The 17973-nt window shown below is 45.2% G+C and overlaps 1 protein-coding gene across 1 annotated transcript; it reads right to left on the bottom strand.

The window, feature by feature from the left end:
- Positions 1–332: 332 nt before the first annotated feature.
- LOC144124054 (uncharacterized) lies at positions 333–17254 on the bottom strand. The gene is made up of 11 exons (XM_077656726.1): positions 17025–17254; positions 16020–16102; positions 13790–14105; positions 8719–8774; positions 6967–7047; positions 6091–6216; positions 5280–5360; positions 4814–4942; positions 1160–1288; positions 722–850; positions 333–356 (listed from the first exon to the last, which is right to left on the bottom strand). Exons 1-11 carry the CDS (start codon positions 17170–17172, stop codon positions 333–335), a joined length of 1302 nt encoding a protein of 433 aa, XP_077512852.1. The 5' UTR covers positions 17173–17254.
- Positions 17255–17973: the final 719 nt, after the last annotated feature.

Below are 17973 nucleotides of genomic sequence, written 5' to 3'. Positions count from 1 at the left end.
ACGGAAGGAACAAAATGAAACAACAAACGCTGTTCTCGCGTTTCAGTCGAAGTACTGGGTTTCAAAAATTAGAGGGGACAATTAAAATCCTCCTAAAGGATATGGTGCGGTAAATAATGCGTTAGTCCCCACATATGCAGAATTGGTAACTCTAGACTTTGCATTCATAATTATCTGGGAGCCCTCATTCAACTACCGGCGGAGTGGTGCAGCGGTTAAGTGATGCGCCTCTGTCCTGAGATGGCAGGTGCTGCCACCGATGGAACTTGTGCGACCCAGGTCGCTCTTCCCAGAAACCTCTCGCGACCAGTCATTAATTTAACTGCCACCAATCATGGTGCGAAGTTTTCCACGGCCTGGTTGGTAGGTTGTGAAAGCGCCACATGTGGCCTGAATGGGTTGCTTCTCTGGGGATTTTTCATGGATCTTTCTCTCACGGTGAAGGACACCGACGTCGACGCTGGATTTTCGGCGACACGAGCTCCCTAGCGCCATCGTGTTAATATCATATACTGAATATCGTAAAGAACCCACGGAAATGATCCACACTTTTACCACTTGCATGCGTTGGCATGTATTCAATGCACGAGTCGACACGCTTCTTCCTGGTTTGACCCGCCCAACCTGCACATTACATGTGCGCTTCTTAAAGGCACACATTGGCAGAGGGCTGTGCACGCACTTTTTAGCCCTAATCTTGTTGCCACGAGCAGCCTCTTACCTTGGTATATGCTGTCGTCTGCGAGGAATTCGCAGGTTTCATGATGTTATCAGCGTCAGTCAGCTGCGACGAATGATACTCAATGAATGTGGTCTCATTACGGCGTTCCTCTCCACTCCCAGTTGTTTCCTGCAAAAAAAAAAAACAACAACGAAACGGGAGGACCAAACTTCGTTAGGAATAACAGCATTTTCCTCTAGGGCGTAAAAATAACTGGTTTTCAGTGTCATATGAAAATATCGTATCGAAAACATAAAACCTGCATCACATCATCAATTTTATTCCGTTGGGAATATTCGATGCGCGACACCGTACGTTGCTTCCGAGTTGGCTCTGTCCAAGCTGTACTTTCCATGTGTCCTTGTTGACGGTGCGCATTGCAAGATGGCTGGGCACGAATTCCTCGTCATAACGTTGTTGCACTGAAAATGTTCTTACCTCTGTGGAAGTGGCCGCCTTCGATAAATCAGCGGTTTCCGAAACGTTATCACCCTCATTGGGCTGAGACGAATGGTACTCATTGGTGGTGGTCTCGATTTCGTGTTCCTTTCCGCTGGTAGTTATTTGCTGTAAAAAAAGAGACATGAGAACCAAACCCTAGGAGCAAAAGCCGCTCTTATTTCTGAGAAGAGAATCGCTGGCTTTTAGTGTCATATAGTGAATATTGCATGGAAGCAACAAAATGTTCGTATATCGGATTAACAGTTTCCGGAGAGACCAGCGAGCATCCACCCTTATTTTTGCAGTTAGCACAACACTCGGCCACGTTTGAATATTTTGAATTTAACATTGCTTACTGTCGGTTTTTTAGGCGAATATTCAAACAAATCTGGCCAACATATTATACTTTGCGGCACGAAAGTGACATTAATATTTGATGCAATACGCGCAGTCCACAAATTACGACTTGTGACCAACCATGATAGTCAACGATTATCTCTGCGCTTGTTAAGTGCTTACTAGTCATTTCACATAGGTGCTGCTCAGTTTTAAAGGTGCTGTAGATACCAAATCAATACAGTACCATCACGCGTCATTTAGAGGAATGGCCACAGTTTCATCCGGTCTCTTCTACTGTCACCGTTGGCAATCTTTATGCATTACCTCAAACAAACAATTAATTTTTCGCAAGTTGTTGTTATAGGTGAGTCAGGAAATCCTGCCGCCACAATTCGCTTTATTTGCATGTAGACACCTTCTGCATTGATTTTGTGCCCACCACTTTATTACAGCCGATCGCAGGCAAGACTGGGCTGTGACGTTTTTTACACAGTTTGAAGTACGTCGGAGAGAAATTCTCTTTGCGGGTGCTGGTCGGTGAGCCAAGCAAGTGTCACCATCCCTGAGCATAACTTGTCTAATCTTCGGTTCCAGGATTTTCGACTTGAAAGACAAATAAGGCACTAGCGCGTCGGGCATGGAAATCCCATGCATACGAATGTGACGTGCTGAAGATAGTATGAATAAGAAAAAATGTGTTTCGCATTCGTCCTTTTTATGCACTAATCGATATAAGATGCACAGCATCGTAAGCCATAGGAGTGTTTGCATCGGCGAAATTTCTGTGTTCTCTACATGAGTGCCTGCAGAGTCACTCAATGTTTTTAATGCTCATGAAACTGCCCCATAAATTTGGTATGAGGGGAAGCATCAGGGAGGCGCCGGCGCCGCCGTTCTAGGGCACACGCCGCAGCCGATAAAAATCCTTATATGTACACGGAACAGTTGATGAGGTGCCCGGAGTTAGATTACGTTAAAGGCATTGGTTTGGAATACATATTTAAATACTAAGTGGCGGCAGAAATAACACTTAGAGATCAAAAATTGGCGAGAAAAAAACGGATGCTCCATCTTCATTGCGATATAGTGGCTGCATAGAAAGACGCTCGTTCAGGCGTTCGAGAGCTGCAGACTGTCAATATATGACCAGCCGTCAAACATAATTGCGAGATAACCTAGCAGAGGCAAGGATTACGCTGAAATAGTGCGTCTAAGAACTGAACCTCTGCTCTTCACCTGAGCGCAATTCGTGAAATTAGAAGGCGATGCAATCTGGAAAAATAGTGCAAGTGTGACGCTGCAATCAGAAAGCCCAGGCTGAGAATTTCGCTCCAGCATGGCGATTATAGTCACAAATACTCACAGCTGCAGTAAGCAATCATCTGACATAACTCTGTTCGGCACGGGAGTGCAGCAGTGGGCATTCGTGAACACGTATGCAATGCTTTTTTTTTCTAGCTGTATACGAGGCGCTGTCTCACTGCTTGGAGCATGACCTGTATTGACTAACTAAAGCCTTTACGACGACATGTAGCGTTCCGCCTATCGTGTGATCAATGATGCCTGGAATACGGTATTTGGAGTAGTGCTAAAGAACTTGTGCAGGCAACTCGAGGCGTCTTGGTCTGGTTATTTTGGTCATGTGCGAATACGAGTGTAATTTCGTTGCTACAAGATATCTATTTCTGGCTCGTATGTGGGCGTTCACAGCATTTATGCATCCTTTATGCAGCATTTATGCAGTATTTATGCCTATTAAATTCCAACAAATCAGCTGCATTTACAGCGCGCATGGGCTATTTATTCGGATCTAAGCAAGTTAAAAAAATTACGTACTATCCTTTCTGCCTTCCCCCCGGGGGATGGTCTGACAGTCATCGTACTGCAGTACCCTCATATTCATTGAAGATGACTCCTTCATGATTACATTCATTGCATAACGTATCTCGGCCTCCAGCGTTCCTTCCGTGCTTCGAGGCTTTCTTATCCGCATAAAATCTGTTAAAGAGGTTATAAAGTATACTGCCTTCAGCGTTCATACCAAAAATTCATTGTTATATGGCTGTCGCTTTATTTATCAGCCTCGTTAGATTCATCCTTCTGGGTGGTCGGCTCTCGATTACGCCCTGTTCTCTTGGTTCACGTGTGAAGTCATAGGAGATATTTTTTGCGAAGGACACGCCTGCAACCTGTCACAAAATTTGCGCTCATAAATACTTTACCTCCATGCGCTTCAATGTGCGCAGCAGATCTTGGGGCCACCGACCAAAGATCGGCACGGTATCCGTGGCCTAGTGATGAGCTGAACGTTCCTGGTGACGTTTGGCATATTTTCTTCGTGCTTACGCCCGACTTATAGATTTAGAGCTCGACAAACTCGCCGGCAAGTAGCCGATTAACCTCGGTGCAGCGTCCGGCTTGAGCTTCGCTCTCTCGCGCATAGTCTTGACAACGGCACCTTCAACAACCCATTCAATGGCGTCAGTGATGTCACTCCCGCTGAAGTGTTTTTCATGCACAGTCTGACAGCGGGGGTTAGAACATTTCTCTGTCACTTTATGGCCTACTTCGGCATTTCGCTCCGACCGGCGCGATTACGCGGAGGAAATAGCTCGTTTTCCTGTGTTTGTAGCCGTAACGGCTGCCAGGTACATAGGAGGAGTTCGGCACCCTTCACGGCACTCACACATGATATAATAGTTGCAACACACTTAACGGAAAAACCTGCTTGCTAACCGACCACAATATGGCTTGCTCACAACGCCGGCCATTTATTAAGCCGTCTGCTCGATGCCCTTACACAGAATCACTGGGCAAGTTTTCAGTGTACCGCGTTCCTCTTCCCCGCGCCGCCCGGCTTGAAAGAAATGTAACTATATCACGGCCTGCCATGACAGCAAATACATTGATTTGCAAAGATCTGCAATAGAGTGGCGAGCTTCCAAAGCATCTGCGGGTTTCCTCCAGGACCCGCATACATGCGCAAGAAGACTCGCCAAAGAGTCACAAAACTAACTGCTTTCCGTTTATTCTCAATGTCCGTTCACATTATGTCCGAAATAAGCTTTGCCAACTACGCAGAAGTTTAATCTGTAATTTAAAATAACGACGTGCTCAAGGCGCATAAAGAGGTATTACGAATGCAATAGCAGTGCAGGGACGCCTAACTGAAGCTGAATTTGCTTAAGTTTCCGTTACCCTAGTTTAAGTTATAATCCGGGCGAGTAGGTGTAAGCGGTTAGCACTGCCAGAAAAGTTGTGCACACAAGCGTAGGCGACACTGTAACCTTGCTGCGTTGAGCAGTGTCTTACCTCAGTGAATGTCGTTGCCTGCGTAAAATCTGCCGGTTCCGACATGTCACCAGCATCAGTTATTCCTGACGAATCATTCGCACTGGAGGTGTCCTCATCTATGTATTCCTCTCCGCTAGCTGTTGTTTCCTGGAAAAAAACAAAATGTGAAGCGAAAACGAAGATTAAGAAGAGCACCCGCATTACGGGCCTGGAAATCACCGCCTTTTGTGTGATGTATAACATCTCGACGGAACACACAAAATGTGGTTCAAAATGACAACTGCCAGGCGCTGGAGGATATTTTAAGCCCGGCACCCGCATGCTGTGGCCGAGTTCACCCCGCCAAAGTTTCACCTGTCCTGTATGTGGTGCTTGTAAACTGTAGGCATTCAGAAGCAGTTCTGCGCACACGCCTCGTCCTAACCTTCCTGCGCGAGCAGACCCTCACCTCGGCGAAAGTTGTCCCCGAGAAATCCCCACTTACCGATATTTTTCTAGTGTCCGTGGCCCTAGACGAATGATACTCATCGGAGACGGTCTCATTCATTGACTCGTCTTCGCTTTCCTATGTTGCGCGGGAAAACAAATGGGAGGAAGAAACATAAGCAAATAAAAATGCACTCGTGTTTGGGATGTCGAAATCCTTGAAATTTAATGACACGTATTTCATATCATAAGGAATCCACAAAATATTTTATTTTGAACACTTTGTTGCGCTGGCGAATATTTCACTCATGATACCGTAAGCTTCAGTTGACTTTCAGTCGCCCAAGATCACTTCCACTCTGTATAATTGCCCGTTAACGGTAGGCATTTTTCACAGTCATACACTCTTTCGAAGCATTGGTGCCCTGAGTATCCTTTCACCTTAGGGATAGACATCGCCGGCAATAAATCAACGGGCTCCGACACATTTCTATTCTCTATAGGACAAGGCGAATGATAGTTAACAAGACGGCCTCATTAATTGATTCGTGTCTGCTGGGCGCTGTTTCCTGGGACCAAATTTCTGAGGTAAAGACTTGAGGAAAACGAAACACTCGTGTTTTGGACGGTGAAATTACAGGCTTCCAGTGTCATGTACTGAATTTAACATTCAAATCACAAAGCGCCGTAAACATCGATAATCCGGATGCACTGCCGGGTAGCTGGTGCACGGCACTTTGTGCTAAAGCTGAGTTTGTCTAATGCAAGTTTCATTTACATCCTGGTGAGTATGAGCCCGCGGTAGGCATTGTCAGAGAATTGTATACTAATGCCTCGCGGTTACCTCGTTGCGCTGAGCAGCCTCTTACCTTATTGAAAGTCGTTTCCGGCGAGAAATCTCCCGTTGCGGACATGTTACCAGCATCAGTGGTCCGAGAGGAATGATACACACTGGAGCTGGTCGCATCCATGTATTCTCCGCTGGTCGTTTTTCCCTGCAAATAAACAAAACGTGAGGAGAGAACTTGAACGGTACGACGAAACAGCGCTGACGGACGGGACGGAAGAGGAGACAGGCCCTCTCCTTAGAAAACTCTTAGTTTAAGAAGAGCGCTCGCATTAAAGGCGTGGAAATCACCCGCTTTCAATGTCATAAAGGAAAACTTTAATGGAACACATAAAATCATCATCATCATCATCATCATCATCATCATCATCATCATCATCATCATCATCATTTATATTTCCTTAAAGGCCCCAATGGGGCTTTCAATAAAGTGATGTGCTTCAAAGTGGTCGCCTTCACTCGCTGGAGGATATTTAATGCCCGGCACCCGCAAGTTGCTGCCTTTATTACCCGGCACCCGCAAGGTTAACCTGTCCTCTCGGTGGTCGTGTAAACGGTTCAGCACTCACGCCTCGCCCAAGCCTTTAATTATACATGATTAGAAAACTGCAGCTAATATAATGAAAGCTACAATTTCTGCACAGCACTTCAAACGGTATCTACAGGGCTTCATACTTCTGCAACACTTTGTTTTTTTGTTTGCTCTATATAAAAATTCAGTTCATGTACTAAAAGCTGTCCCTTTCTGCGCAGCACTTTAACTATGACTACTTGGCTTCACTTCTGTACAAAACTTCGCTTATCATTTGAGTGGCCGTTTTCTGCCGTAGTTCAACCAACTATTCTTGTGACTAACAATGCTGACTTCTCTGCATTCCATTAGCTGAGATGTACTTACGTGAGTTGATTCGGAGGATAGTGATCCGGATTTAGGTGACGTTAATTCCTCCGCAGTGTCCGCGGTACTTTGTGCCACGTCCTGAAAAGAGGAAGACAGGAGAATGTCATTGAAGAACGCAACAAGGCGTGACACATTCATCTAAACAAGAAGTAATGCTTATCTCTGCGTCATTTTCTTGCGCATTTATACGCATAAAGCGCGCATGGAGGCTGTTTGTTTTGCAGCAGTTATTTCTACAAAGGAACCACACGCTGGAGCAATGGTACGAATGTAGAAGCCAGAAAACGGCATTGGTCTGCGCATAACCTGTTTATGCGAACAATAGGGGAAATGTGAACTGCTAACTTCGAAGTAGAATAAACCAAGTTAAACCAAAGGGCATGGCAAATACTGGTATCAGTAAAACATTTCGATAGCTTAATTAAGTGTGATATTGAGGGATTGGTGCATAACCTGGTTGTCATTATCAATTTTGTGTTGAATAAGAAAGGTATATGCTTTTTGTTCGTTTAGTCGCAACATAAATATGACCACGTTGGCCAAGTATCAAAAGTAAGAAGCCAAAGATGATTACGACCACCTGGGGATCTTTAACGTGCACTGACATCGCACAGCACACGGGCGCCTTGGCGTTTTTCCTCCATAAAAACGCAGCCGCCGCGGTCGGGCACGAGTTCTGGGTTCGAACCCGACCGCGGCGGCTGCGTTTTTATGGAGGAAAAACGCTAAGGCGCCCGTGTGCTGTGCGATGTCAGTGCACGTTAAAGATCCCCAGGTGGTCGAAATTATTCCGGAGCCCTCCACTACGGCACCTCCTTCTTCCTTTCTTCTTTCACTCCCTTCCTTATCCCTTCCCTTACGGCGCGGTTCAGGTGTCCAACGATATATGAGACAGATACTGCGCCATTTCCTTTCCTCAAAAACCAATTATTATTATATTATTATTATTACGTCCTCATGGCTTTGTGCACCATAGAAAAGCCAAATGGCCGTTGAAGGCGACGAGGGGAAAAATACACTCGGTACAGTGTTAAAATCACACTCGAATGAGGAAATGGTGCATATATCGCCTTAACGAAGTTATACATCTAGCCTGAGCTTATATACTTGCCCGTGAAGCCGGCTCTTGTAAGGTGCTATCGGCTGGGAAAACTAAGCTCTTGTGGAGCTGTTTCCAGGGTGCTCAAAATAATTTTAGGTGTTTAAGACGTCTTATGGCGGACGTTCACTACGTTCTCTGAATTGAGTACCGCCGAAAGCATCCCAAATTCTGGCCTTCGATGACCACTGCGCACACTGGCTGCTATCGGCGCCACCAGCTTCGATTTATTGGCATAACTTAGCCCAATAAATAGTTTTAGTTCAGCGCCAATCTTTTGTCTGCCATCAACGTCGGTGTTCATGCCGCCATAGAAATGATGGCGCAGAGTTTAAAGGGGGGCTAGTACACTTTATTTTTGCATAACACAAATTGACTTAAGTAATGTCATTACGTGAGCAATAGGCATTCGTACTAACTTCGCACCGAGTGGTGTGCAAACAACTTGCATACTTAAGGTTTAACTCAGAGAAGCGCATATTATTTCTGAACACTTTTATTCACTTATCTTCGTTCTCGAACCCCATTGCACTAGGAATTCTCTAAAGCTAAAAAATCTCAAGTAACGCAACTTTTAACAATTCTTCGCTGTACAAGCGGAAGATATATTCACTGCGACGGCATGCCAAAACCTGGGCAAGTGGACTTACCGATGCGTCAAAATCTGACGCAGTACTCGCTTCCGTAGAGCTTTCGTCGGTTGCAGCTTGGTGAGGATCGACGGTTGCAATGACAGAAAAAATATTGAGCGGCGTTTCAGATTAAGCACATGGATTTAAACATATAAGGGCGAGTGAACCTAGATAAGGTGAACAACGTATGTCGTTCATGCCAAATTAACTTCAGAGACCGGATTCGAATTTATTATTGCAGCCTTTCAAAACAATTTGGTTGAACGACATCAAGGACTGCTAATCCAAACAAAAAAAAATTCAACGCATGGTTGTGGCCACGCATTTAGCTCAACGAGCACGCACAAGTCGCATGAGACATTCACAATTACTGTCACAGGTAACACGACAGGCGATGTCCTTTGGCATCGCCGCTCCTCACCAAGTAAGAGCGAAGAGAAAGAGCTCCAAAAAGTCGCCTTGCGCCTTTACCTCTTTGTCGCATTTTCTTCCAATGGGGAATGATTTATTCACAAATGAAAATTGGGTCACTGACCAAGTCGAAAGATGAAAAAATGACGTTTCGGGTCCCATACGGGGCCCTTGTTCACAATGAGGCTGTCACAGAAGAAGGAATGGTTATATACGTTTCAGAATCTTCTGCAATCTTTTCACGTAGATAGGATGTAGCGTGCCCTGATTCTTGTTTAGCGTGTTGGCCGTTGTCTGGATGATTAGGGATTCTAGATGAAGTCTTGCAGATAGGTTTCTTTCCGTCGCCAAGATTTCCACCTCATCCCAGCCAATCTCGTGGCCAGTGGACAGCACGTGCTCTGCAACTGCATTTTTTGCTGCGCGCTTGTTTCTGACGTCGCCCTGGTGCTCCTTCATGCGCCGCTGGAAGTTCCCGGTTTCCCCAATGTAGACGGAGGGGCAGTCGCTGCAAGGGATCCTATAAACAACGCCAGGGAACTTGGCACGTGGTAGCGGGTCCTTCACGTTGACCACATCGGCTCGCAGTTTGCTAGTTGGCACGTGTGCAATGTGCACTTCGTGTTTACGGAAAATCCTAGAAAGGGCCTCGCTGATCTGACGCACGTAGGGAATCGCAGCACGTTTTATCTTTTTTGTCAGCTGTTGTGCTCCTCGTGTGTAGGTGGCTTTCTTGGTGACTTTGCTGGTAAAATTTCTAGGGTAGCCGTTTCGCTCAAGATCGTGCTGTATAAGCTTTATCTCGTTGCCAAGGCTGACCAGGTCGGAACAGATGTTTTTAGCACGGTTGACAAGTGACGCAACCACTGAACGCTTGTGAGCCGTAGGATGAGCGGAATCAAAATCCAGGTATCTCCCCGTGTGCGTTGCTTTTCGGAAGACGCTGAAGGCTAACCGATGCGCATCACGTTTGACGAGCACATCCAAGAACGGGATCATGCCGTTCGCTTCCTCTTCCAAAGTGAAATTTATAGATGGCTCTACGGCATTCAGGTGTTCAAGGAAGCTGTGAATGTGCTGCTTGTTTAAAATGCAAAAGCAGTCATCAACATACCTCAGAAACACCTTTGGACGATGTGTGAACGAGTTCAGGGCTTTCTGTTCAATAGACTCCATTGTCAGGTTGGCAGCCGTGACTGAAATGGACGCTCCCATTGCGGTTCCGAAGATCTGCTTGTACACTACGCCGTTGTAAGAAAAATACGTATTGGCTAAGCAGAAATGAAGCAATTCGCTGATCTCGCTGACGTTCAACGGCGTGCGATCGGGAAATGAGGGGTCGCTTTTTATGAGCTCCTTGCAGGTTTCCACAGCAAGATCGACCGGGACACTTGTGAACAGGGAACATACATCAAAGGACACGAGCACATCGCTTTCTTCGAGGACGACATCCTTGACTTTTTCAATAAAGTCTTGCGAATTCTTGATGTGCGTCGCTGTTTGTCCCACCAACGGAGCCAACACTTTGTGCAGATAACCGGATAGACGGAAAAGAGGCGACCTGGTGAAATCCACGATTGGCCTTAGCGGAGTACCACTTTTGTGAATTTTCGGCAAGCCATATATTGCCGGAGCGGATCCGTTAGTGCAAAGAAGCCTGTAGTACAGTTTTCTTTGAGAAGGCGGAAGACCACTGAATATGTCAGACAGGATCACTTGCAAGCGGGACTGTATTTTGGACGTAGGGTCCTTACTGAGCTTGCAGTAGGTTGTCGCGTCCTCGAGCATCTCTGACATTTTTGAGTGGTACGCAGACCGGTCAAGCACAACAGTCACATTTCCTTTGTCTGCGGGCAGAATTGCAATATCTTCCTTCTTTCTCAGCGACTCGAGGGCCTTCCGTTCACCTTCGGAAAGAATGTGCTCATGGTGCTGTTTCCGCATTCCTTTAAGAACACTGATCGCATTCATTCTGACATCTTCTTGTACGTCTTTATCAAGAAGACTAATGGCTCTTTCCACAGCGCAAATCATCTTCCGCGTATCCGGCGGCTTCCCCTGATTGAAATTCAAGCCTCGGCTTAGCACCATTTCTTCGGTGGCACTCATGGTGTACGACGACAAGTTTTTAACCTTGAAGACTGGTCCTCTAGACTCGTTCCTTTTTTCCCCCAGCAAAGTGCATAGTTTGCTTCTTTGCGAAACTTCGTGCTTTTCTGTTGTGCGCCTCGCTTCTTGGTTGGCAGCTAGTTGTACCTCCGCGTAGATTTCTGGCATGCGGAACTCTAGTTTCCGCTTCGCAAAGAAAGCCTCCTGTTGTAGGCGCTTCAAGGTGCACTTACATTCATCGATGCGGGCTTGTACAAGTTGTCGCTCTGCCTTCGTCACGACGTGGCGTCCAAAGGCGGTGTTCACAGGTCGACGAAGCTTCAGTGATCTTGGGGTCAAGTTGTTCGATTTGCACTCCAGGCTGAAGCGCAAGTGGGTGCTGAAGGCTGCTAGGCGTGCAGAGAGGCTTATGAAGCGCCTTATTCCTGTGACAGCTTGTTGACCAAATTGATGGCGAATTGCACACGCGCCGAGTAGATGCTTCCCAATCGCTTGCAATTTTGCGCACATGAAGTACACTTTGTCGCGTGCTGAGCGTTTGCTTCGAACGGCAGCCTGCCGATCAGCGTTCCGCCCTTGTGGCTCAGCAGCACTACAGGTTTACGGCCAGCACTAAAAAAAGCCCCAGATTGAAAATCTGGGGCGGGGTAAAATCGGCACTGTGTGACACTGAAGTTTCTTCCGGAATGCGAGAGTGCCGAATGTAGGGATACGATTTTGAGGACGACAGCGGGGCTTTCAGGAAACACGAGGGACTATGAGGCGGGTTGGAAGAATACCAATATACGGCCATCTTATGCTGCAACGAGACCCTTCAAACGTTTTTCTACGCTGTACAGCATACCGGCAGTCGCTACAAAAACCAAAAGTTATTCCTACGTCTGTCTATAACGGATGTAGATACTCCGACTTCTAATCCTTCACTCGTTGACTGTACTATAGTGGTACGCGCCTGGTGTTTGCTTAACATGATTGCGTTACGTGTTTAGATATTCAACATCATGCGTGAGCTCACACATACACCATCTCTTTCCGCGTTTAGCTGTTGCTACTAATGCCTCCAAGAAATTTATTGCAGATAATTTTTGTCATAAATGAGAAACCACCACTTAAGAACCATGTTATGTCTAGGTACAATGTTAAGGTATGTCGAAGAAGGGAAGGCCAGGACGGTCTTAAATTGTAGCCTAAAGTCTGCGTACGCTTTTTAAGAGCGTCAGCTCTTACTACTGGCAATGGAACGTTACCTGTCTGTCCGACATTTCAAGATGGCGGCCGGTCATGTGATCAAATTGCTGCAGCTGCGTGCAAAATGTGACCTCACCACATGACTGCGCGCGCAGTCGCTGCGCCGGCATGGTTCCATAGTTGTAAATCACTCCATTATAATCCCTGTTGTGTCGTTCCAGCCCTCTAGACAGGTCTGTGGAAGAATGTGTCTATCGTTATTTGGTTAATTGTTATCCCATGATTTTTGCAAGTGGAACAGAAACTACATCAGAAGCGTCCTTCTTAACAATGGGCAGTTGTGAATGCAACGTCCGTACTAGTGGATGGTCTTTTTTCGCAATTTCATTTTTTTATGCTGCGCTTGCGTCCCCAAATGAACCCAATTTACTCAGTAGCTAATCTTGTTTGAATACTCTTGCGGAGTGCTTATCAACATTTTGAGGCGTGCATATGCTTTCAAACGGGAACCACACGTTAAATATAAGGTCAGTTAGTCCAGTGTGATATCTCGGAAAAGTTTATTTTCAGTGATAGCAGCCAATAATTTCTGATGCGTGAATAGTGGTTCGGCAGAAAAAAAAGGTTAATATTTTCCCAATCATTGCGCATAGTGGACGATCAACATTTTTGTCCGCATTGCGCTGCCGACCAACTTGTGCGCCAGCCTTGTTTGCCTTAGACAAGTAATTGATGCCTGAAAAGATATACTGCTAGTACGCACTGCGTAAAGCATATTGTCTCGCATCTCGTATTTTAAGCACGTTTTTAATTCAGAAATTCAGAAGTTGATCTCAAGTGCACCGACACACACAGAGAGACGTGCGAGCACTTTCTGATACACTACGAATCGTTTAATGAAAAGCAGGCAGACAGGTCGGACATCACCTGTGAAGCTAAGACAAAAAAGAGTGGGTTATATATGCACTCGCTTTGTTCTGGGGCGAAATGTGCAAGGTGGTGAACTTCGTTACGACACCGAAAAACGCAGTCACTCGGACCAGTTGTATATTTTCTACTGCGTGGCGCCAACTAGAGTATGTCTTCTGAGTGCTGTTTAGAAGACATGTTACGTCAAAGCGTTCGCGCGGTATGTTTTCCGAACAAGTTTCTGAAGCAGGTTTTAACGCTTCGCGTCTGGTATTTCTGTGTAAGATGTAACAAACCATGCATTCACTTGTTTCCTGCAACCTTTTACTCTTTCTGAAGCCACACCGTTCAAGGTGCCTGAAAGTAATATTTACTCTCTTAATTTCTGGGGGCGCGGGATATTGATAGTGCGCCGTTTACCTGCTCAGTTATGCTCTGAAGCTAACATAACAATGAAAACAAACAAGCATACTCGTAGTCTCCTCCGTCTCCTGGTCTGTTGCGTCCTCCGGGAGAATCTCTTGCACATCGTGCGAGAGGTGATCAGCAGACCGCGATTTTCCATGCCGCGACTTTCTTGAGGACCCAACTGGCGACTCTTCTGGTTCCACGACGTCGCCACTGTCGGCAGGCCAGTCGACCGTGGCTATCGGCTCCTCAATCTCGTCCGGTCCTTCCGCTGTGGCGAGGTGGACGCGTTCCGGGAGCGGCACCTTGCGATGGCGCCTCTTGTTGACGATGTTCTTCACGCCGGGAACGTGAGCATGGCCGTTGTTTTCAGATTTTGACTGCGCATTTCAGCACACCTTTAGCATTACGCTTCAAGCACCGTTCGGCCCACCGTTACCGTTAACTTATGACAAAAAGTCCGAGATAAACGTTATTTGACTTTTTGCCGCCCAGGAATACAATGTTGTACAACCAAAAAATGCTACTAATTCATGTGCTCAATCTATTACCCCGAAAAATTCTACAACTGATTTGTGAAATACGTACCAAAAGGCTTCAGCCGAATTTAAAAAGAAACGATATGTCCCACCCCTACATATAAGAAAACCAAATATATGTCTCAAACAATGTATTGACGGTTTCCATGCAAATATGACTTCATGGCAGATGCGTTAAGGAAGTGATGATGAGACAGCGTATGGCAGTACTCCGAGCAGAAATCTGAACATCATCAGCACGAGCCAGTAGTTTTGTATTTATAATAATCATTGCACTCTCCTCACTTCACGGGTAATAAGCCTACGAAACTGTCACAGCCTGGAGGAGTGCTTTTCTTGTAACGAAAAAAAAAGAACAATAAAGGAACGAACATTTAACCAAGTAAAATGAAGAGCAATGCAGTATTTTAAGGTTCCAGCATAGCCTAGGCCTTCGTCAGGGCAACTGGGGAGCAGCGGTGAGCAGCTCCCTACATGGTGACCCCTATCAAAAGAGAGCACGTCAAACACAAAGAAAGGCTCTCTTCCTGACAGGGGTTCACCACGTGGCAGATGACTCGCTAATGTTACATCTCATGAAAGTGCTGTGTGCAAGTGCTCGAGGCTTTTTGTTGTCGTATGAATCCCATGTATAAAATATATTTTTTTCTCAACAAAATTTTGTTCCAAGCCAGCGCTCGACCATCTTCTACTTTTTCTTCCTTCCGTTTCGCGTTGTACCACCAACAATGAATGACTGTTTTGGTCAGAAGTTTTCCTGACAAATAGCCTAATGTTATATTTTTTTAGTGCACTCGCATGTTTCCGTCACGTGCAAATAGCAGGTTTTTTATTTGAGCTTTGTTAGTTGTTTCAATACCTTCAAATAGTTGTTTTGCACACTTAGCAGTTTTTTCTCAATAGATCAACTATGACGCCTACATTAGTGTACCACATGCTTAGTAGGGCAGGGTTCATTATCAAACTTTCTTTCCTGTTCGCTTTTGGTCTACAATTGACAAAGTCGTAATTCCTGTGGTCGGAACTGTGTTTTGTCAGCTGCGTTTGCATTATATTTACAAATATCTACGGCACCCTGCTATATGTTTCAACAAGGCCTAAATTGCTGACACTCAGCTCTTTAGCTAAAGCTAAACAAAACAGGTAGTGAAAGCCTCCGACCTTTACAAAAGTATATTTATACAGTCTATAGACTGTCCATAAAGTCTGTCTAAAAAGTCTACAGATTCTGTATAGACGAACACTACAGAAGAGCCTTCTATAGCAATACAAATCCTACTGACTGTCTATATACATTCTATAGATTTATGGCCATACAATTTTAGTAAACATTTCTCTATAGACATTATAGAGACTATGAATAGACAAAATGAACTATCTATACGAAGGCAATAGTCTATGAGAAATCTACAGACTGTCTATAGACCATTTTTGTAAGGGGAAGACGATGGGAGGCAATAGAGAAGTATTTGCTTCTGTTATGCCATGCGTCGTGACGTAGTGGCATTTGTGAGGCGCGGGATTGAAGGAGGACTTTATTGGAATGTAGCGTAGGTCTCTTCTGTAACCTTATCCAGCAGCTGCAAACGATCGATCATCAGCGGACATAGCCGTTTATAATGGCTTTAGAGCAAGAACGTGAACATCACAGGCCTGCTAAAGTCTTTACAGTCCTTAACCTTTTTATGTGAAAATCCGTAATAACGTGAGAATATAAATATCCACTTTAGATCAGGAACCATAACCATAACTCACATGTGGTGTTGTGCTCCGAGACGATACATCCCAGCCAGCTTTTTGATGGGCTCCCTTATGCTCTTTGGTTTCTGCAACAAAGACTGGAGTACGGAAAAGTTAACGTTTTTTTAAGTTTTCATTGGAAACATTCCGAACAAATAGTACTTCCGGAATGTACGCCTTGTAGATGGAAAACATTTAACATCACACTGCTCATCAGCGTGTAATGTATTTATATTTAACTCTACCGCGGATTTTGCAACTAACTGAAATGGAATGAAAGCGATTTTTATCACGTTTGTAATACGTAACTTATAGAGAGAAGGAAAACAACATGTCGGATAATTTCTGTAGGGTTGATCTCAACCATATGAATTCAGAATAGAGGCGTCTTTGTTTACGAAGTTAAATAACACTGGATATAGTGCTCGAGCAACGTGGTTCAACAACTGGAATATATTGGCACCTTGGTTTCTACACGCAACATTCAAAATGAAGAGAACGACTCAGGATAGCTATATCACATTTTAAAGCAATAGCCACGGCTTTTTATGTGGAATGAACGACCTCTACAACACGTCTTAAGATGGGAAATGTGTAATAATGATGGTGATTCTTCCGCTGTAAATGGGGGAGGGTAACAAACAAAACAATTAGTATGAAATGTTCACTTGTGCAATCAGTTTGAGAAGTCTGGATGGCTGAGAAGAAGAATATATCAAAGTTTAGAGCGTCATACGCAGACAAACAGATCAAGATTCTTTGGCGTCATAGCTTCTGTTCAATTTGGCATTCCCTTCCATTACGTCCTTACTTCGTGGACAAAACTCAGTCCCATAATAAAAAAACTCCTCTCGAAGTACTTTCACTTTTCTTATAGAATTGACCCTTGCAGCTGAGGAAACAGCGAGGCAAAAGGATGCGTGAACAAGCATTCTTTTCTGAAGTAACATCTGTGAAAGAGCTGCAGTGAGATTCTATTAAAGAAATCGTGAATCGGGACTTCCAAAACGGGAAGCTCACTGGACGACCAAGCGGCGAAGCCCCTGTTGAAGCTGACCGCGGCCACGAAGCACGTCGCGCACAGCACCAGCAGGACGCATCCGCAGCCGATCCGGGGTCGGAACTGCTGGCACCAGAGCAGTGCTGTCGGGATCTTGGTGGAGGGCATGCTGCTTGCTCTCCCCGATGGCTGCAGCAAGGTTGTCGAGGATTCACTTCCAGGCGGACAGCTGTTTTTCGCGATCCTTGTGGATACCGCACCACAGCTTAATCGTCTTCTTCTTCTTCTTCTTCCTCTTAAAACAAGGCACATACCCACATGTTGGGATCGGCCAAGGTGTAGTGGCATAAAGTAGGAAATTTCCATAGGAGGTTACGACAATATTTTAGCACCAAGCGTGAATTTTTAAAAATGTACCAATGAAAAACTAGAGAATAATATATACAGTGAAACAAGAGAAAGCACTTTGGCGAAAAAAGACGAGCTCGAAGTATTTTAAAAGAGCAAATCAACCTACCAGCTGCAATTATGTAATCATGGAGAATCCCACAAATAGAACCCAATGCAAATATTTTGGCACTCGCCCCGAACAATGATAACACTGGCAGAGGTAACGGGAGTCCTAACATAGAGAGAGGGACCTCCAGGTAAATATTTTTCCGAAGTGCGACCTTTGGACAGTAGAGCAGAAAATGGTCTACAGATGCAACTTCCGCGCATGAGTGACATAAGTTTGTCGGTGACCACCCAAATCTGCATATATAAATATTAAAACTGGGAATCCTGCAGCGCAACCGTGTCATCGATACCTCGTACACACTGGTTTTGCACGCATGAACGTTCGAATTATATGATAAGTGCTGATAATCAGTGATATTTAGTTAAATATAGCGTACCCTGGCTGATATGTAACCTGGCGTAACTTGGCTCTTGCTTCTTTGCTTCTTCACCGATCATCGCACATTCTGG

This window comes from Amblyomma americanum, chromosome 3, assembly GCF_052857255.1.
Source record: "Amblyomma americanum isolate KBUSLIRL-KWMA chromosome 3, ASM5285725v1, whole genome shotgun sequence".
Classification (NCBI taxonomy): domain Eukaryota; kingdom Metazoa; phylum Arthropoda; class Arachnida; order Ixodida; family Ixodidae; genus Amblyomma; species Amblyomma americanum.
Note: the sequence above shows the minus strand (reverse complement) of the source record. Positions and strands in the feature narration are given on the sequence as shown.

Bases quoted from the DNA above. Each gene is read 5' to 3' on its own strand.
- LOC144124054 (XM_077656726.1), bottom strand. From the start codon at position 17,172: ATGCCCTCCACCAAGATCCCGACAGCACTGCTCTGGTGCCAGCAGTTC. The intron at 6,217-6,966 runs GTAAGTACATCT...GTTTATTTGCAG, and splicing joins TATCCTCCGAATCAACTCAC to GGAAAAACGACCAGCGGAGA. The intron at 357-721 runs GTAAGAGGCTGC...CCTACCAACCAG, and splicing joins AGACGACAGCATATACCAAG to GCCGTGGAAAACTTCGCACC.